The sequence below is a fragment of the Oratosquilla oratoria genome, chromosome 14 (genome assembly GCF_046742065.1).
Source record: "Oratosquilla oratoria isolate Oo_2021 chromosome 14, ASM4674206v1, whole genome shotgun sequence".
NCBI classification, from domain to species: Eukaryota; Metazoa; Arthropoda; class Malacostraca; order Stomatopoda; family Squillidae; genus Oratosquilla; species Oratosquilla oratoria.
This window is the reverse complement of record NC_134790.1, coordinates 45,607,964-45,629,557: the sequence shown is the minus strand read 5'-3', so window position 1 is coordinate 45,629,557 and position 21,594 is coordinate 45,607,964. Positions and strand designations below refer to the sequence as shown.

Below are 21,594 nucleotides of genomic sequence, written 5' to 3'. Positions count from 1 at the left end.
GTCACCTCTGAGTCTACGCTTTTTTAGGGAAAACAGATTCATGTGTTTTAGTCGATTTTCGTATGATTTATTTTTGATATTTGGAATCAGTTTTGTGGCTCGCCGTTGTACTTTTTCCAGTCTGTCAATGTCTTTAATGAGATTCGGTGACCATACAGAAACAGCATATTCCAAATGTGGACGAACTAACGATTTATATAGCTTGTTAATGAGTGATGGATTTTGAAATCAAAAGATCGCGCAATCAGTCCCAGAATCTTATTTGCTTTCTCAGAGGCTGAAATACACTGCTTGGATGATTTGAGGTCGTTACTGATAATTACGCCGAGATCTTTTTCACTATCCACTTTTGTTAACGAATTACCAAATAACTTGTAATCGTACTTACTGTTATTTTTACCTATGTGCATTACCTTGCATTTACTTGTGTTAAATTTCATTAGCCACTTTTCAGACCATTGCTGTAATTCATCTAAATCTTCTTGAATATCTAATTGGTTTGAGTGATCATTTGCCACTCCGCACAGTTTTGTATCATCAGCAAATTTGGAAACAGTAGATTTTAGTCCATGGTCTATATAATTTATATATACTATGAATAGAAGTGGTCCAAGAACGGAACCCTGAGGAACTCCACTTGCAACACTTTTCCATCCAGAAGTTTTTCCATTTAAAACAACTCTCTGTTTTCGACCATTCAACCAATTACTAGTCCAATCTAATAGGCTACCACTTATTCCATGCAAAGCTAATTTAGTAAGTAGTCTTTCGTGTGGGACGGTGTCAAAAGCTTTTGCAAAGTCTAGATATATTAAATCTATATTGTTTCTTTTATCATAATTTGAGATAACTGTGTTGTAGAATTCGAGTAAGTTAGTCACGCAAGAACGTTTCCGTCTGAAACCATGCTGGCTATCATTTATCAAACGGTTACTTTCTAAATGATGTTCGATAGCATCTCTGATGATAGTTTCCATTATTTTTCCTACGATTGAAGTCAAACTTATAGGCCTATAGTTATTTGGTTTCTTTTTGTCACCTTTTTTGAATATGGGAGTAACGTTAGCTAGCTTCCATTCTCTTGGGACATCTCCGGATATGATGGATTTCTTGAAAATAATTTCTAATGGAACAACAATCTCATTTTTAATTTCCTTTAAGATTCTTGGATGCCAACCGTCAGGGCCTGGTGTTTTATTAACTTTGAGTTTGTCTATACACCTTTTAATTTTTTCTTTTGTTATATTTACCGTAGTGAGTATGTTTACCCCAGACTTTTCACAGACTTTTCACAGGTTTCAGTTTGGAATTCACTCTTCCCAATTGGTGTCTTGTAATTCATTTTGTCCACGATTTCAGGCTCAGATGTGAATATCAAGTCTAGTCTCGATGGTTCTTCATTGTTTCTATATCTGGTATTTTCCTTGACCCATTGAGTCAATGTATAATCAATGGTTATATCCAGTAGAATGTTGCCCCAGAGTTCTTCTCCACCTTTATTGTCATTTCTTCCCAAGTTATTTCCTTTCTGTTAAAGTCACCCATAATTAATATGTTTCCTCCATCTATCAGTAACTCAGATAATTCATTCTTTGTGTCTTTCAGTAATTTGGAATGATCACTATCAGACCAAGCCTGTGTTTTTGGGGGCACATATACTATTATAAATTTTGTACTTTTCATAATACTATTTTCAACTTTAATTGTGATCATTTCCACATTATCTTTTCCTTCTGTTATCTTTATCACATTTAAGCCCTTTCTAGTCAATAACATGACTCCTCTCCCATGTTTATTTGTTCTATTTTTTGCCCAATGGTTGTATAGACCTTGTCCCACCGTACTTGATGATACAGGGCCTTTCAATTTTATCTCTTTATCTCCACAATTCCCATTATGTCTGGTTTCTCTATTAACAAATAGTTGTTTAGTTTATTCCAGAAATACTATCCATGTTTGTGTATGTCACTTTTCTTTTTTTCTTTTATCTTTTTCGGTTTATGTTTCCTTTTTTCTGATGTACCATTTTCTCAGCCTCAGATCCAGTACTCTAAAAAAAAAAACTCATCTTTTTCAGTCTCCTTTCTTCTCTTTTGTTTCACTTCTTAGTGCCTTATCTTTCTCTATTTCTTCATTGTTTATTTCCTTTTTTATCCACACATTTTTGTTATTTTCACTGTTAGCTAGTTTTGCCGCTTTCGATAGTATTTCTTCATCTATCATTTGAGTCCTTAGTTTGATTTTCATTGGCTTATAGTGTTTTTCTTTAGAGTATGTGCCCATTCTATGGACGTCATCGATTTCCTTCTTCAACTCTTGACCCGTCCTGAACTGCTTTCAGTATTTCCTTCGCAATTTCTTTCTCTTCTTTTTCTCTTTGGTATTTGTGTACATTATGTTTTTCTTTCATTAAATCGGCGACCCCCCCTCTCCGTCCCCCCATCGCACAAAAGGAGAAGACGGGGAGAAATCCCTTAGGGCTGCGTCAAATTTTGCTCACACATACTACCTCACCCCCCATCCCCCCGCCCATTCCACCTCATGCAATCACATCATCATCCATATACAACCATTCTCCATTCACCCCTGTCTTCTGTCCTCTCCCGTCCTTCCTCAACAGACATTCCCCTCTTCCCCAAAGCCCCCTTCACCCCATCCATCCACCTCATCCTAGGACGTCCCCTCATGTTCACTCACTCCACATCTGCCTTCCATGCCTCTTTTACTTCACTCATTCTTTCCATGTGTCCAAACCATCCTAATACTCTTTCATCAACCCTATCTCCCAGCTCCCCTTCCACCCCTGTTCTCCTCCTTACCTCCTCATTTCTCACTCTATCTAGCCTAGTAACCCCCATCATATTTCTCAGACACCTCATCTCAAACACATTCAAACTCCTTCTCTCTTCTTCTCTTATGTTCCATGTTTCTGCCCCATACAGTGCTGCTGGCACAATCACTCTTAGCATCCATTCCCAAATGTCTATTCCTCATTACACTCTTTAATCCACCAAGGCATTTACTCGCTTCTCTCAATCTACATTCTACCTCCACCTTCACTCCACCTTTTCCTGCCACATTTGCACCCAAGTATCTAAAACTATCCACTTCCTCCAGTCGTTCTCCCTTAATGCTCACTTCCAGTCTACTGTCACTTTCACCCCTTGTACATCTCATCACCTTACTTTTACCCACATTTATCTTTAGCTTTCTTCTATCACATACTCTCCCAGGAGGTGCTAAGATGGGAGGGAGGGTGGAGGGGTGTGGAGTGTATTCAGGGATGGAATGGGTGGGAGTGATTTATGCCTTTTCCTTTTGGGCTACCTCCCTTGTAAGGGGGAAAAAGCCTTGGTATATGTATGTATGTTTTTCTTGGATACCATAAACCACTATGCATTTCTTTTTATCCACTGTGTCCATACATGTATGTATATCTATTTTTTATTCAATCCTCCAGACTCCTATCATGACTCCTGCAAATGAAGGATCAAACCAGGCTGGAATAGTTTTTGGCTTGGGTGGTCCTTCCACATCAGATAAGTTGGAGTTGGCGAAGCGTCTTGCCCAGCAGATTACTTTGCATCACAATATTGGTAAAGAAGCAAAGGGTGCTAGCCAACAAGCTGCAGAGTTCATCCTAAAGGGTGGCACCACCATCCAGCCAACTATCTCAGCCAAGACTGTTGCTGAACAGGTCTGTAGATTTGATGTTTTATTTATTCACTCTCTCTTTGTATTGTGTTTAAGGCTTATTGATCAGTATTGTTACTTTTGCTTGTCATTGATGACTAGCAACGATAGATTTAAATCTTGGGAGCCAGAGAAGTTCATATAATCATTATTATTTCAGATGGCTCAAAAATTGAACAACAAGTTGAACTACCAGCCACGAGATGACCGGGAGGATGAGGAAGAGGCGTCAGAAGAAACTCATCACAAATATGAAGAGGAATTAGAGATTAATGACTTCCCTCAACAGGCTAGGTTAGAATTTTGTATCTTGTGTGATGGGGTGGTCCAGGAGGTAAATGCAAATTTAATGAGCCGGGGATTGGAGATGGTTAAAAAAAATAGAGAAAAATGGGAGATAAGCCAGTTGCTGTTTGCTGATGACACTGCTTTTAGCAGGATCAGAGGAGGGATTAAGGAAGATAGTGATGTAGTTTGGGAAGGTGTGTGGAAGGAAGTTGAAGGAAGTGTGGGTTAAAGTAAGGTGATGAGATGTAAAGGGGAGAAGATGGCAGCAAATTGGCAGTGAGTATTAAAGGAGAGAAGCTGGAGGAAGTGGACAGCTTTAGATACTTGGGGGCATATGTGGAAGGGAAAGGGAGGAGTGGAGGTTTAGGTAGAATGTAGATTGAGAGAAGTAAATGCCTAGGGGGATTAAAAAGTGTAATGAGAAATAGACATATTGGAATGGATGCTAAGAGGAGATTGTATTTACCTAGTTGTATTACACGGGAAGGGAGCTATGCTCGTGGTGACTCGTCTTTGTATCTTTCAGCATCAAGTTTTTTCTTAAAATCTTGAATAGTATTTGCACACACTGTTTCTGTTATTCCAGATATCCAGTACTCTATGTGGGAAGCTATATATATTATTATTATTATTATTATTTTATTTGTTTTTTTTTTAAGGAATGTCCCCTGTGGGGCTACTGGTAGCAGGATTCCTAGTCCTAACCCCTATCCCATTTTTTGTTGCCTTTTATGACTCAAGTGGAAAGACTTGGTGGCAGCATTCTATCCCCCGCCACAGGGTAGGCGAAAAAAAGAAATGAATATTCAGAGAAATGGTACAGGACAATAACAAGGGGTTGGGGGACAGCATAACGGAGGGACAGTCATAGTATAATAAAAGTGTCATCATTTCTTTATGAACAGAGTCTTCCTATATCACAGACAAAAATGATGTGTGACTCTATTCCATAGGGGCACCCCATATAGACCCTAAAGTATCAACTGCATGCTACTTTGCCACAATAACATGCATATATAGTGGAGGCCTCCCCTTAGTAGTCATCAGGAACTACTCACTCTAGACTACCATGGATCAGAGAGACATCAAACAGTACAATTAAATGACCAAACCATTCCTGTGGAAAAGAATCCAAATTCTATTGATTTGACCCAGTCATACATGTAGTAATTTTTTTTTTTTTTTTTTTTTCAAGGTGGAGAGTGACGAGCAAAGAAGCTTTGGCCCAGATTTCAGAATATTCCGAAGCAGGAATCACAGTTAGAGGAACCTTTTGTCCAGCTGTAAGTATATGTGAATGGTTTTAGAATGCATCCTTTCTCCCTCCTCTCCCTTTCCATCTTCCCCTCCTGGTCCCATTGCTGGTTCCCTCCTTTCCCTCTCCTCTCCTTCCTTTCCCTCTCCTCTCCTTCCTTTCCCCTTCCTCTTCACTTTGTCTATCTATCCTCCTATCTCCTTTCTCTTCTATCACCCTGTCTCTCCTCCCCCTCCCCTTCCTCTTGCCTCTCCTTGCCTCCCCATAGCTCCTTACAAAAACAAGATGTCATTATCCCCTCAAAAATCCTTGGTAATACTGCTCACCCTAGACAACCAACAAATCCAGGAAATGCCCAACTATCTCACTGGATTAGATTATCTTGTGATAGACTTATCTTCTCTTCTACTTTTATATTCCAAGTGGAATCAGCAATAGATACTTACTTAGTTCTGTGAGGTGGACATCATAGTTGTCTCCTTACTACCCATCTTCAAAATTTATTAAAATTTTTCACCTCCATATGGAGGTACAGTCCCAAGGGGCTGACACTTGTGATCTCAGGACTAGGCTCATGTTCTCTCAAAGACTGTATTTCCTTCACCTTTTCACACAGAGAGAGCTGACAGATGGTGACTGTTCCTCTCCTCCTATACATACATGCAACACAGAAAACCACTCGGGAAGTAAGACACTATGATCTGAATGTTTTCATATATTCAGACATTTTCAAGGTATACAAAATGACAGTGGGTAGGAACATATATACAGAAAAGCAGTAGACAAGACGGGAACATGTGAGGTCACACAAGACACTTTTTCACCAAAATGTATCAGGGTGGGGACACACCATGAGCTTCTACATAATCATTGTAAAGAAAATTGTTGATTATGTAGCAGCTCACAGTGTGTCCCTGCCCTGATACACTTTGGTGAAAAAGTGTCTTGTGTGATGAGTAAATGGCAAATGTATGTCAAACTAAGAAATGATTATGTAAAAATATGCAGAGATGAAAATAGAAACTATGAAAGAGATATAATAGAAAAATGCAAGGAACAACCTAAACTATTTTACAGGTATGTAAATAGTAAACTAAAAAAATAAACAAGAAATGGAAAAGCTGCACTAGGGAAATTATGAATATACAGAAGAAGTAGAAATGGCTGAAATTATGAACAATCATTTCAAATCGGTATTCACAATTGAGAACTCACCTAACTTTGAGGGAATAGAGAGACAGAAATCCCCCCCCCCCCCTTGAAGGAAATAACTAACAAAGAAGGAAATCAGCAACCAATTGATGTCAGAAAATCGCATGGTCTGGATGGAATTGCAAATTGGATACTGAAAGAATGCGTAGAAGAGTTAACAGATAAAATATACAATATAATCAAATGCTCGCTCAAAGAAGGAAAGGTACCACAAGACTGGAAAAATACAAACATTGTACCAATATATAAAGGAGGAAACAAGGAAAATCCAACTAACTACAGACTGGTCTCTCTAACAAGCCCAGTAGCAAAAATATGTGAAAAAGTGATCAAAAATAGATGGGTTAAACATCTGGAAGAAAAAACTGTACTGAACCCAAATCAATTTGGATTTAAACAAGGAAGATCATGTACAACAAACCTGATCTGCTTCTATTCGAGACTAATAGATATAATACAAGAGAGGGATGGATGGGCAGACTGTGCCTATCTAGACCTACAAAAAGCATTTGATAAAGTACTACACAAAAAATGAAAAAGAAAAATAGAATCACTAGGTAGCATCGGAGGTAAATTATTAGAATGGATGGAAAAGTTCCTGACTGGGAGAAAAATGAGAGTAGTAATTAGAGACAAATACTCGAAGTGGGAAGAAATGATAAATGGAGTCCCACAGGGGTCGGTGCTGGCTCCAGTCATGTTTGCCATAGATATAAATGACATGGATGAAGGAGTTGAATGTTATATGAATTTCTTTGCAGATGATGCAAAAATACTAAAGAAAGTAAGAACAGAAGAGGACTGTGATACAATCAGACCTGGACAAAATCTGGAAATGGACTCAAAAGTGGGAAGTGAACTTCAATATCAAGAAATGTAGTGTAATGGAGTTTGGAAAAATTAAAAACAGAATTTAAAAAAATTATAAAATTGGTGAAGAAGAAATCAAAAAAGTGTACTCGGAAAGAGACCTTGGAGTAATAATCAGCAAAGACATGACACCGGATAAACATAAACAAAATAGTCGGAGAAACCTTCAACCTATTAAGGTCATTGAAAGTGGCATTTGACTATTTGGATGAAGAAATGATTAAAAAAAATTAATTACATTGATTAGACCAAAACTGAAATACGCAGTGACACTATGGACACCCAGTACTAAAAAGAATATAAGGAAATTAGAAAGAATACACCTCAAGTGTGAGTGTAGTAGTTACAGATGGATCAGCTTGTTGGGTGTAGTTGTTGTTGTTGTTGTTCCCTAGACTGTCTGTCCGAGCAGTCCCGTCTCCCCAAGGAATGCCATAGCCGAAACTGGGTTTTCCCACAAATCCTTTATAGAGCGTATGTTGTGTTGTTTGCGTGCATGATTGTGTATAATGCAGTCTTCCATTATGTGTTGTATGGTATGGGGTGAAGTGTTACATCCTGGGCAGCTGTTCACAACGCGGTCATCCAGCCTCTTCTGGTAGCTTAGAAGTGCTGGGTGGTGACCGCACCGCAGTCTGGCCAAGTGGACTCTGTCCTTTTGTGGGAGAGAGGATTCAGAAGGGTGGATATCAGGGGGTCTGGCATGCAGCAGTGTGTTGTCTTTCAGTGTGTTAACCACTTCAATACGGGACTTAAATCTCGCGGGCAGCAGCCAATGCCAGCCGTACGACGTAACGAAATAATATTCGCATCATAAAATATAGTCGCCGCTTATATCGATCGTTCTCTCTTTCACCCGCGAATTTTGAAAACCACAGAGAATGGGATTAAGGGCGCATTTGGGAGAATGTAAAAACACAGGGGCGACTACAATAAATATAATCAAGACGCCGATATGGCAGCGTCGCGAATCCACTTGCTCCTCATGACGCCTACGTGTGCGGCACCGTATGGAAGGGGTTAATGGAGCGGTGAGTGATATGATTATGAATATGTTTCCGGAGGCTGGTATTTGGTGGTTGTGGAGGAAGAGAAGAGAGTATCTGTGTGTGATAAAGGTCTTTGGGTGTTGTTTTAATGTTTCTTGGTGTGTGTGGGTGTTCTGCTATGTAGTGTAGCGGGTGTAATGTGTTTGTGGTGGCTGCGGCAAGTGTTTGTGTGCCTCTCATGTCGAGGTGGTCCTTGACTTTGAGGACTTTTGTTTCATGGTGTAAATGGTCTGTAGGTGTTGTATTTGTGCAGCCTGTAATTGTTTTTAGGGCTTTGTTTTGTATGATTTGAAGGGTGTTGTGGTGTGTCTCACTGAGATTAGGAGCCCATGCAGGACTCGCATAATTCAACACTGAGCGTATGCATTGTTTGTATATTGTTATATTAGTTTCTTTGTTTTGTCCAAATGTTGTTCCAGTGATTGACTTAAGTGCATTAAGTCTGGGTGTGCATTTGTTTTTTATGTTTGTGATGTGTTGTTTGAAAGACATGGATGTATCGTACGTTACACCAAGAATTTTTGGTGTGTTTGTGTGCGGTATTAGAGTGTTGTTGATGTAGAGATGAGGTATGTATTTGTGTTCTTTTGTCCAGTTGGTAAGAAGTGTTGCTGTAGATTTGGTTGGAGCTATTTTGAGTCTGTTTGTGATGAACCATGTGTTGAGTGTGTCAAGGTATGGCTGGATTATTTCTGCAGCTTTGTCTGTGTTACGATGTGTGCATGTGATTGTTATGTCGTCTGCGTAGGAAGAGATTTGTATTTCTGAGGTGTCTGGCGTGGGTAAGTCATGCATGTATAGATTAAATAGTGTGGGGGATAGAACCGAGCCCTGTGGTACTCCGTTCTTAATGTTTCTGATGTGTGATGATTGGCCATTATATGACACGTAAGCATTCCTACCTGCCAGATAATTGGCCAGCCATCTTTTGGTGTTATTGTGCATGTCTGTGTTATATATTTTATTTGTTAGGTTGTGGCGGGGGATAGCATCAAAAGCTTTACTAATGTCTAATATTATAAGAAGTGTTCTTTGGTGGGGCCTATCTGAATTGATGCCATCTAAAATTCTTTGTGTGAGGTTTGTCAGAAGAGTGTTTGTGGAGTGTAGTGGCCTAAAACCGTGTTGTGAGTCAGCAAGGGGAATATGTGGTGTGACAAGTTTAAGTATTAGGCGTTCAATGACTTTAGAGGGGGTGCAGAGAAGTGTGATTGGATGGTGCGATGTTGGGATTGTTGGGTCTTTGTTCGGTTTTGGAATGGTGATTATTTTACCATGCTTCCAGATGTCGGGTATAGTGTTGTGTGAATAGCTGTAGTTTGCAATGTTTGTGAGTGCGTGTATACCTTGTGGTCCAATGTGTTTTAGGTGGATGTTGCTTATGTTATCAGGGCCACAGGCAGATGAGTGCTTGAGACATGTATTATGAGTTTTGTCTGACTGTCTATGAAGGGTATATAGTCTGAGTCTGTGGGAAAGTCTTTCTTACGTAGAATGGTGCGTCGGTTGTCAGGGTGAGAGGTGAGATGGCTTGTCTTTGTAAAATGACGTATGAGTGCATTTGCTTGTTGTCTGTTTGAGGGTAGATTATCTGTTGTTGTGATTATTGCTGCGTGAGAGCGTGTAGTGTTACTGTTGGATAGTGTAATGCTGTTGAGTGTTTTGTACAATTTGCTGGCGTTTGTTTTGTGATCAAGTGTATTGATAAAGTTTTGCCAATTTTGTGTTTTTTGTTCATGTATTTTATTGGCAATCACAGTGTTTAGTGTTTATATTTGGTCTGCTATGTTTTGAGGGATAGGTGTGGGGGTATCGTGTTTAAGTGTGTCACGTTGTCTGATGAGGCTTTGGATTTCTGGTGTGAAGTTGGGGTTGTGTGATTTTCTGTTGCGTCTAGGGATGTATCTCTTGTCTGCATTTTGTATGATTGTATTAAAAGTGTGCACAGCATTGTTTATGTTTGTGATTGGTGTACTGTTAAGTGTTTCAAAATTTTGTTCTGTCTCTTCAGTAAAAGCTTCCCAGTTAGCTCTCTTGTAATTGGTGTAAGTGTGTCTGGCCAACTGGGGTGCATCTTGTTTTGGTGGTGATGATGATTGGAAGGTGGTCAGAGCCAAGAGTTCCGACAACTCTCCATGATGTTGTTGGGGTTAGGCAGGGGGAGCAAAAGGTGATATCAGGAGAGGAGGGAGTGTAGAGGGCTTGGTGTGGGATATGTGTATGATTATGTGTGTTGTTCATGATAGTCAATGAGTCAAACTGAGTCTGTATATCAAGCCCTCTGTCTGTGTCAGGGTTGTCGACATACCAGGCAGACGACTTGGCGTAGTTGGGAAGGCTTATGGGGAGGGCCTTGATTGAGAGGATTAGGAGAGGAACAGAGGGAGTAATTGGTGAGGAACAGTGTGGTTTTAGGACAGGTAGGGGATGTGTAGATCAGATTTTTGTGGTAAGGCAGATATGTGAGAAAGCTATAGGAAAAGGTAAGGATTTTTTTGGGCTTTTATGGATCTGGAAAAGGCTTACGACAGGGTAGACAGGAAGGCACTGTGGGAGGTACTGCAGATATATGGGGTAGGAGGAAAGCTGTTAAGAGCAGTCAAGAGTTTTTATGAGAGTAGTAGAGCTTGCGTTAGGATTAGAAATGGAGAGAGTGAATGGTTTGAGGTAAAGGTGGGACTTCGTCAGGGATGTGTTATGTCGCCCTGGCTGTTCAATCTTTACATGGATGGGGTGATGCGAGAGGTGAATGCAAGGGTAGTGGGTCAGGGGTTGGAGATGATTAAAGAAAATTGAGAAAAGTGGGAGATGAGCCAGCTGTTGTTTGCTGACGACACTGTGCTTGTAGCAGGATCAGAGGAGGGATTGAGGAAGTTAGTGAGAGTTTGAGAAGGTGTGTGAAAGAAGGAAGCTGAAGATAAATGTGGGCAAAAGTAAGGTGATGAGATGTACAAGGGGAGAGAGTGACAATAGGCTGGAAGTGAGCATTAAGGGTGAGAAACTGGAGGAAGTGGATAGTTTTAGATACTTTGGTGCGAATGTGGCAGCAAAGGGAGGAGTGGGGGTGGAGGTAGAATGTAGATTGAGAGAAGCGAGTAAATGCCTTGGTGGATTAAAAAGTGTAATGAGGAATAGAAATTTGGGAATGGATGCTAAGAGGAGGTTATATGAAGGAGTGATTGTGGCAACAGCAATGTATGGGGCAGAAACATGGAACATGAGAGAGGAAGAGAGAAGGAGTTTGAATGTGTTTGAGATGAAATGTCTGAGAAGTATGATAGGGGTTACTAAGCTAGATAGAGTGAGAAATGAGGAGGTGAGGAGGAGAACAGGGGTGGAAAGGGAGCTGGGAGATAGGGTTGATGAAAGAGTATTGGGATGGTTTGGACACATGGAAAGAATGAGTGAAGAAAGATTAGTAAAAGAAGTGTGGAAGGGGTGAATATGAGGGGCGTCCTAGGATGAGATGGATGGATGGGGTGAAAGGGGCTTTTACAAAAGAGAGGAATGTCTGTTGAGGAAGGACGGGAGAGGACAGAAGATGGGGGTGAATGGAGAATGGTTGTGTATAGATGAGGCTGTGATGCATGAGGGGGAGTGGGTGGGGGACGGGGGGTGAGGAAGTATGTAAGGAAAAAAATTTGACACGGCCCGCAGGGATTTCTCCCCGTCTTCTCCTTTTCTGCATGAGGGGACGGAGAGGGGGGGGGGGTCGCCGAATTTATGAAGCGGCCTTGCTGTGGATGTGCTGTGTCTTGCGACACTGCTTCTGACCCAGGGCAGTGGACAAGATACAGGGATGACCCGTCATCCAGGAGGTGCCAAGATAGGAGGGAGGGTGGAGGGGAGTGGAATATATGGGAAATGAAATGGGTGGGAATGATTTCTATGCCTTTTTCTTTTTGGCTACCCCCCGTGTAAGGGGGAAAAGGCCTTTGGTATATGTATGTATGTATGTAGAAAGAATACAGAGAGCAACGACAAAGTTGGCACCAGCTCTTTCCAAATTAACATACAAACAAAGATTTTCCAAATTGGAACTACCAACACTGGAGCAGAGAAGAGAAAGAGGTGATCTACTGACTATAGAATCATGAAAGGAATGGAAATCCTTGATAGGAATGATTTACTAAAAAATGACAATGGAAAGACAAGAGGTCATGAAAAGAAACTCAAAAAGGATAATTATAGAAGAGATCTGAAAAAAAAAAAAATAGCTTCCTACACAGAGTGCTGGATATCTGGAATAACTTAGATAAGGAAACAGTGTGTGCAAATACTATTCAAGATTTTAAGAAAAAACTTGATGCTGAAAGATACAAAGACAGGTCACCACAAGCATAGCTCCCTTCCCATGTAATACAACTAGGTAAATATTGAAAATTCACAGAACTGTGAAGGAATAGAGAGAGAGACCCCAATGAAGGACATAACTGTAACACAGAAGGAAATCAGAGACCAAATAAAAAACCTTGATGGAATTGCAAATTGGATATTGAAAGAATGCATAGAGGAGTTGACGGACAAAATATACAATATAATTAATTACTCACTTAGAGAAGGAAAGGTACCACAGGACTGGAAAAATGCAAATATTGTACCAATATATAAAGGAGGAAATAAGGAAAATCCAACTAACTACAGACCAGTCTCCCTAACAAGCACAATAGTAAAAGTATGTGAAAAAGTTATCAAAAGTAGATGGGTTAAACATCTGGAAGAAAAAAATTTACTGAATCCAAATCAGTTTGGATTTAAACAAGGAAGATCATGTACAACAAACCTGATCTGCTTCTATTCGAGACTAATAGAAAGGGATGGATGGGCGGACTGCGCCTTTCTAGACCAACAAAAAGCATTTGATAAAGTACCACACAAAAAACTAATAAAAAAAATAGGTGGCATCAAAGGAAAATTATTGGAATGGATGGAGGACTTCCTTACTGGGAAAAGATGAGGGTAGTAATTAGAGAGACATACTCAAATTGGGAAGAATTGATAAATGGTGTCCTGCAAGGTTTGGTATTGGTTTCAATCATGTTTGCCATATATATAAATGACACAAAAATACTAAAGAAATTAAGAACAGGAGGATTGTGAATTGTTACAGTTAGACCTGAGCAAAATCTGGAAATGGACTCAAAAGTGGGAAGTGAACTTCAATATCAAGAAGTGTAGTATAATGGAGTTTGGAAAAAGTAAAAATAGAAGATAAAAAAAAAAAAAAATTAAAATTGGTGAGGAAGTCAAAAAAGTGAACTTGGAAAGAGACCTTGAAGTAATAATCAGTAAGACATGACACCGGACAAACATATCAATAAAATAGTCGGAGAAACCTTCAACCAATAATATTAAGGTCAATGAAAGTGGCATTTGACTACTTGGATGAGGAAATTATTAAAAATATATTAGGTACACTAATAAGACCAAAACTGGAGTATGCAGCAACACTGAACACCCAGTACTAAAAAGAATATAAAGAAATTAGAAAGAATACAAAGAGCAATGACAAAGTTGACACCAATTCTCTCCAAATTAATATACGAACAAATATTGTCCAAATTGGAACTACCAACTCTGGAACAAAGAAGAGAAAGAGGAGATCTGCTGACTATAGAATCATGAAAGGAATGGAAATTCTAGATAGAGATGATTTATTCAAATGGGACAGTGGAAAAACAAAAGGGCACAAAAAGAAACTCAAAAAAGATAACTATAGAAGAAATTTGAAAAAAAATAGCTTCCACATAGAGTGCTGGATACCTGAAATAAATTAGATAAAGAAACAGTGTGTGCAAACACTATTCAAGATTTTAGAAAAAAAGTTGATGTTGAAAGATACAAATATGGGTCACCACGACCATAGGTCACTTCCCTTATAATACAACAAAGTAAATAGAGCATTTATAGCTGTGCTTTGAATTTCCATGCAGCTGATATGTTCATTACTGCTTTGTAGATGTCATATCTTTTCTAGAAGTCACAGACTGTGATAGACTCATTCAGGTCAGTTGCTACAATAGCTTGACATAGTGTACACTTCATGTAATAGCGTTTGAAGATTGTAATTGTCCCTTGGTCCATCAGTTGCAACAGATGTAGTGTTAGGGGGCAGGTAGATGATAGAAACGTCAGGATGAAGATATCTGATGTTTTGTTGGTGGCCTGGAACATTATCTAAGAAAAGCAGAATCTTAAAAGGAATCTTTTTCTTCATACAATACTTTTCTGCTTCAGGTAAAAATTTATATAAAAACCAATCTTCAGAAATAACTACCATCACCCATTCTTTGAATTAGTAGTCCAAATAACTGGAGGAGATGCCATGACTACATTTTTTAGTGCAAGAGATTTCTGTGCATGATGAACAAGCAGTGGTTTTAGCTTATAGTCACCCAACAATAAGGTCAAATGTTCTTTGGATACCTTGTGGCATGGGAGAGTTTTCTCCTCCTTGGAAATGAATGAATGATCTGGCAAGTTTTTCCAATACAATCCTGTCTCATCAACATTGAATATCTGTACGGGTAGAAACCCATTTTCTTCAGTGATCTTTGCTAAAGTACCAGGAAATTCCATTGCACCAACTTCATCAGCTGATGCACTTTTACTTAGTTTTTTCAGGAAGTGATAATAATGATGCTGTTTAAATTTCATAAAGCCTTGATTTGCTTTGAACTCTACGTCCTCACCTATATACTTTTTCTTGAGATCTTCAAACAAGGGTAGTGCTTCCTCCTGAACCATTTCCTGACTTACTGAGGCAAGCTGACAATTCTGCCTGTCAATCCAGAGACAGAAGCTTTTCCATTTCTTTGTAAATCTTACCTCTTTTCCTGTTGATGATAGTGTTCCTCGTCCCTGGAAGTTGTTCTTAACATGTGATAAAATCCTGTCCTTAGCATGTACAATTGTTGATACAGTTGTACGTCTCAATCCCATAGATCTTGCAATGGTGGCTGTCTTTTTACATTTCTCATGCCATTTTATGATTTCCACCTTATCTTCCACTGATATAGCCTTACACTTAGCACTAGTATTTGCACTGGGACTTTTCTGAGCCATGAGTAATCTAAATCACAGTTGAAATGCAATTGAAGGAATAAATCTTGGATAATATCAGTTTCATGACAAAATATTACCTTTAGACATTTCAAAAGTTTATTAATATAAACAGATACAATATAAATCAGCTGAAAAGCCATGAGATAGCACACACCAATGGTACTCATTTGCATAAGATCACAATTTACTCCAACAACACCACTCCCCTCCGCAGATTACTCCATCTGCCAAAGAGCCTATCAACAGTTAAATATAAATAGCAAGGGTCTATATTGAGGATATTTCTGACCTAAATTAACCCATTGACGACGGGGCGGGTGTAGGCTTGGCAGCACCGTATTCCGGGCAACAGAAAACGAGCGGTAACGCTCATGCCGGCGCTCTACAGTGGCGGACGACATTGTATAGTCCTCCACACAATAATTTCCTTTCGTGTCTGTTTGCCTTCTTTGGCGATACAGCTTTGTATATAAAATACTTTCGAGGTTGATAAGGTTGAGTTTATGAGGCATATTACTTGAGAATCGGCATGATAATGATACATTATATAATATATTATATAATTTATTATCAAGTACTAGATATATTACAATATGAAATTGTCTAATACTATTTTGTCTTTTACTGAAGCCTGTAAACATTACAGCAAATTGATTTATTGTTTATGCATTTATAGATGTCATCCCGTCGTTTGGGACAGTGTTTTACGTCAAATTTTTCCACCCGTTTTCTGTTCGGCTTTTGGTTCTCATCATTTTCTTCTTCTTCTTCTTCTTCTTCTCCGCCAAAGACCTCTGAAACTGTCAATCCATCTTCTATTCTTTAGCTCATCCTCTTCAATAGCGACACTCTCTCGAGAACAGAAAAATCTTAATTTAGTTGAATACATGGATTGTTTTATATACTATTTGGAATGTATTGGTTTCACCAATATGTTTTACCATATTGGTTACTCAGCCTCTCAACCACGTCAAGGTTCATTCCATCTGAGAGGTCCCTATCCACTAAACCTATAAAAAAAAAATCTATCCTATTCTATCTATTAGCTGCCTCCCACCTGCACGTCAACCTGTGCTACTGGAGGCCGTGGTGGTGGTTGAAGCAGAAGGCAGGGCAGAAGCTGAGGTTACACTCCCTGCACATATACCTCACCATCTTCCTCTTCTTTGACTGCTCCCAGCAGCCATGGCAGCGTCGGAACTTCCGGCCAGGTGTGTCCACACAGGATATGGACCCGCGTGTCCATACCGTTGGCAGATGGAGGGACCGAGGGGGTTCTGGAGCGACCTCTCCGACGGTCAAAGTTCAGTAGTCTATCCACCAGGCCAAGCCTCATATTTTTCTGGGATGTTGTTCCACCCAGCTGCTTGTACAGACAGTACGTATTCACTACGAGGCAATCAAGCAAATGGTAGAAAAAGCTTGATATACCACTTGTTTACCTTCCTGGGGATAGCATAATACTTTGCCAGCTGGTCGGAGAGGTCGACCCCCTTCATACCGTTGCAGTAGTCCACCACTGCCTTCGGTTTTACTTTCACGTTCCCTCTCCTGTCCTGGCCGGCTTCTGTAGTCTCACTGGTGTGAACAGTGGAGAGCATGGTGACAAACTCTCTTGTCCTTCCACTGGAGTGCCAACATCCCGGTTTTACTGGATCGGAAGTCAATATCACCCCGCCTATTGGCCTCCAGATCACGTGGCATGTATTTACGGTTCAGCCGTACAGTGCACCACGTTTGTCCTCTGGACTGCAGGTAGTGGTAGAGGGAAGGGGAACTGTACCAGTTGTCCAAGTACAAATTATACCCCTTATCCAACAGTCTGGCACACTCCATCAGTTGGACGGACAACTTTCTGGGAGGTTGGCACATCTCCCCTGTCCTCCTGCCCCATATATATTTTGAAGGAGCATGTGTAGCCAGCTGCTGGACCGTCACTCACGCAGAGCTTATAGGCTTTGAAGCCAAAGCGGCCCCTCTTGGTGGGGTTGTACTGAATTGCGTGGTGACGCCCTCGGTACCGCAGGATGGACTCATCAACTGTGATTTCTCTGCTGGGCACGTAGGCTGAACGGAAACGTCTCGGTGTAGGTATCAATGACGGGGCGGAGCTTCAAGAGCTTGTCATTATCGTGTTGTTGCTCGTTGTTGGTGAAGTGAAGGTGGGTGGCAATCTTTCTATTAGTATCACGAGGCATTCTTTTTCTATAAATGTTGACTCCAAGTACTCGTCTTTCGACCAGTAGTCCCGCTGGTCTGGGAGCTGTGGATGCCCATCAACATCTTCAATCCCATAAACGTCCTTATGTCCCTTGGTGTTATGGGCTCCCAATCTCCTTCATGTGGCTGGAACTGGTGGGTGGGTGCTGTGAGCATATTGTTGGTTTCATCAGCCATGATGTCCAACAGATGGTCTGGGAAGAGGGTCCTAAAAATATCCCAGGCAGATGATTCCTCATCCAGGGATGGTGTTACACCTGGATAGGCTGAAAAAACCATTCACCCGTGGGATATTTTGTGCCTTTTTCCACACGAAGGATGGGGGTCCTGGGAGCATTCCTCTTGAACATTTCCTGACGAATATTGGTCAAGAGGGACGTCAGATGGGATTGAATCCTGCGAGGTGTTAGGGTCGTTGTCTGATGGGGTGAAGTCCACATAATCCAAGTCAGACCACTCCTCTTCTTCTGACGAAGAGTTGTCCGACCGAAGCTGCAAGACATCGTCACCCCCTGTATCCAGCTCCAAGTCAGAGTCTGGGACCTGAAATATACAAAAATAGATCACATAAAATATGCATCTCGCACGTGTATGTGAAAACTGTCACACATTTATATTACAATCAAAATAATTACATTTCAAACATAAATTTTCACACTTACATTTGTGGCAGGTTGTTGAGATGTAGCAGGAGGACGAGTAACAGGTGCCGGGTCGTCTACCTCCGAGTCAGAGTCAGGTCTAGGGGTTGAAGGTCGTCGGGTCCTCTTCTTGGCTCTAACTCCAGAAGTGGAAGGCTGACCTGAGCCAGGGTCAGCCCCAGAACGGGCAGGGGTTGAGGTTGAGGCAGGAGGAGGTCGAGTAGCAATTGCCGGGTCGTCAACATAAGAGTCAGGCCTAGGGGTTGAAAGACGCTGGGTCCTCTTCTTGGCTCTAAGACCAGAAGTGGAAGGCTGAGCTGAACCAGGGTCAGCACCAGAACTGGCTGGGGTTGTGGCTGGGGTTGAGTGTTGCTTGCGTGGCTTGTTGTCTGGCTTGCGTGTGGCGAGAGAGGCCTAGGATCTCCTGTTGTAACCTCGGTTGGGGGGTTGGGGGGGTAGGAGGGGAAATGGAGTTAGGAAGCATACCCCCCTCCCATGATATCCCCTTCACTAATTGGTGTAAGGAAAGTGGGATGGGGGGGGGGGGGGTAGGGTGGGAAATGGAGTTAGGAATCATACCCCCCTCCCCCCCCTCCCCATTGGCTCCAGTTCGTGTATGGGAGGTGGAGGAGGAGAGAAACGGGGGTAGAGGAGGGAATCCCCCCTCCCATGGGATAGGGGGGGAGCATTACCCTCCATCCCCCCCTCTCCCACTGTTTTCAGGTTCGCGTGTGGGAGGTGGAGGAGGAGAGGGTGATGGGGGGAACAATAAGTAGAACGAATAAAAAAATAAATAATAAATAAATAAAATAAATAAAATAGATAAAAAATAAATACATAAATAAATAAAAAATATGGCATGCATGTATGATATCCCGTCGTTTCGGTAGAGAAATCATCAATACATGTTGCCCGGCGTTAGTACCAAAACAACTCGTGCAGCTATGGATGACTTCCCCGTCGGCAAGTGTCATGTCACCTATACATGCTCCCGTCGTCTGTGGCAATTCTGCTATGACATGTATACATGATACCCGTCGTCAATGGGTTAAATGTTTTGGTCTGTATAATGTTCAAACAGATCAATACAGAAATCTCACCATAATGTTAAGTAAGAAATACCACCCTTACAACAACCAGCCAACATACAAAATGAAACTGTATCTACATGCATGTCATTGCTGTTTGTTCATTACTTCACAAATCACATTCTAATGTGCTCAGGGCACTTTCATTCAGCAAGTCTGAGCAAGAAATCACACCATTACTACTTCATATAATTATCTCAAATTTTTTCTTGGTTTTAAAATGACTAGTCTGCTTTTCACTCACTTTGTCTTTTCATGTGAATCATTCTGTGTTATAACACATGAAAATTATATTTAAAATATCCAATTCTCACAGATGGAGTATAGTTTAATGCTCGGGAAAAAACTGAGCAAAGAAAAACTTCTGTTTGCCTCAAATTCTCAGAAATTTAGTGATGAATAGGCATTCTTCTCCCATAATCTTTATGAGGGTCATGTGAATATAGTACACTGTAATGCAGAGTTTTTTCAGCTATTTAACACTGTATAACACTACTCAAGTTGGTCATTGTGGCACAAAATTATATTAAATAAGACTTCAAAGTTATCGCACATGGCCAAACATCTAGGATACAAGCTGTGCACGGTGTTTGAAAATCCAGAGCAAAGAAGGTTAAGGAAAACCAACTTATCTTCAAAAGTGACTTAACTTGAAATTACTTAAGACAAGGTATACCTGGGTTGGATGGGAGTCATGCAGAATGTCTAAAAAAAGGAGGTACAGTGATGGTGGACTGGCTGGTGAGGCTGTTTAATGTTTGCTTAAGAGAGGGTAGAGTGCCAGAGGACTGTATAGTTCCACTTTACAAAGGAAAAGGGGACAAGTGTGAGTTTAGTAGTTTCAGAGGGATCAGCTTGTTAAGTGTAGTTGGGAAGGCTTATGGGATGGTTTAGATTGAGAGTATTAGGAGAGGAACAGAGGGAGTAATTGGTGAGGAACAGTGTGGGTTTAGGACAGGTAGGGGTTGCATGGATAAGATTTTTGTGGTAAGATAGATATGAAAAATAGGATTAGGAAAAGGTAAGGATGTTTTTTGGACCTTTATGGATGTAGAAAAGGCTTATGACAGGATAGACAGGAAGGCACTATGGGAGATATTGCAGATATAAGGGATAGAAGGAAAGCTGTTAAGAGCAGTCAAGAATTTTTACAAGAGTAGTGGAGGTTGTGTTAGAATCAGAAATGGAGAGAGTGAGTTGTTTGAGGTAAAGGTGGGACTTTGTCAGGGATGTGTTATGTTGCTTTGGCTGTTCAATTTATACATGGATGGGGTGGTGAGAGGTAAATGCAAGGGTAATGGATTGGGGATTGGAGGTGGTTAAAGAAAATGGAGAAAAGTGGGAGATAAGCCAGTTGTTGTTTACTGATGACACTGTACTTGTAGCAGGATCAGAGGAGGGATTGAGGAAGTTGGTGACAGAGTTTGGGAAGGTGTGCAAAATAAGGAAGTTGAAGATGAATGTGGGTAAAAGTAAAGTGGTGAGATGTACAAGGGGAGAAAGTGGCAGCAGACAGGAAGTGAGTATTAAGGGAGAGAGACTGGAGGAAGTGGATAGTTTTAGATACAGGTGCAAATGTGGCATGAAAGGGAGGAGTGGAGGTGGAGGTAGAATATAGATTGAGAGAAGGAAGTATATGCTTTGGGGGATTAAAAAGTGTAATGAGAAATAGACATTTGGGAATGAATGCTAGGAGGAGATTATATTTTATCTAGTTGTATTATCCAGGAAGGGAGCTATGCTTGTAGTGACCCATCTTTGTATCTCTCAGCATCTAGCTTGTTCTTAATTCTTGTATGGTTTTTGCACATATTATTTTTTCATCCAATTCATTCCAGACATCTATCATTCTGTGTGGAAAACTATTCTTTTTCAGATCTCTTCTATAATTATCCTTTTTGAGTTTCTTTTGTGTCCTCTTTGTTTTTCTTCTGTCCCACTTTAATAAATCTTCTCTATCAAGGACTTCCATACCTTTCATGATTCTGTAAATGGCCAATATATATCCTATTTCTCTTCTTTGTTCAAGGGTTGTTAGTTCCAGTTTGGACACTCTGTTCATATGTCAGTTTTGAAAGTATTGATAGCCATCTTTGACATTGCTATTTGGACTCTTTCTAATTTCTTTATATTCTCTTTTGTGATGGGTGTCCATAGTGTCACAGCATACTCCAATCTTGGTCTTATCAGTGTAACTAATATTTTCTTTACCA

At 40.6% G+C, this 21,594-nt stretch overlaps 1 protein-coding gene across 1 annotated transcript in view; it reads left to right on the top strand.

The window, feature by feature from the left end:
* The window catches only part of Prp5 (pre-mRNA processing factor 5), a 103,475-nt gene that overhangs the window by 77,559 nt on the left and 4,322 nt on the right, over positions 1 to 21,594 (top strand). The window contains exons 14-16 of the mRNA XM_076198055.1: positions 3,461 to 3,697; positions 3,854 to 3,987; positions 5,177 to 5,264. Of these exons, the coding sequence (XP_076054170.1) occupies positions 3,461 to 3,697; positions 3,854 to 3,987; positions 5,177 to 5,264 (459 nt within the window). The remainder of the gene's footprint in view (positions 1 to 3,460; positions 3,698 to 3,853; positions 3,988 to 5,176; positions 5,265 to 21,594) is intronic.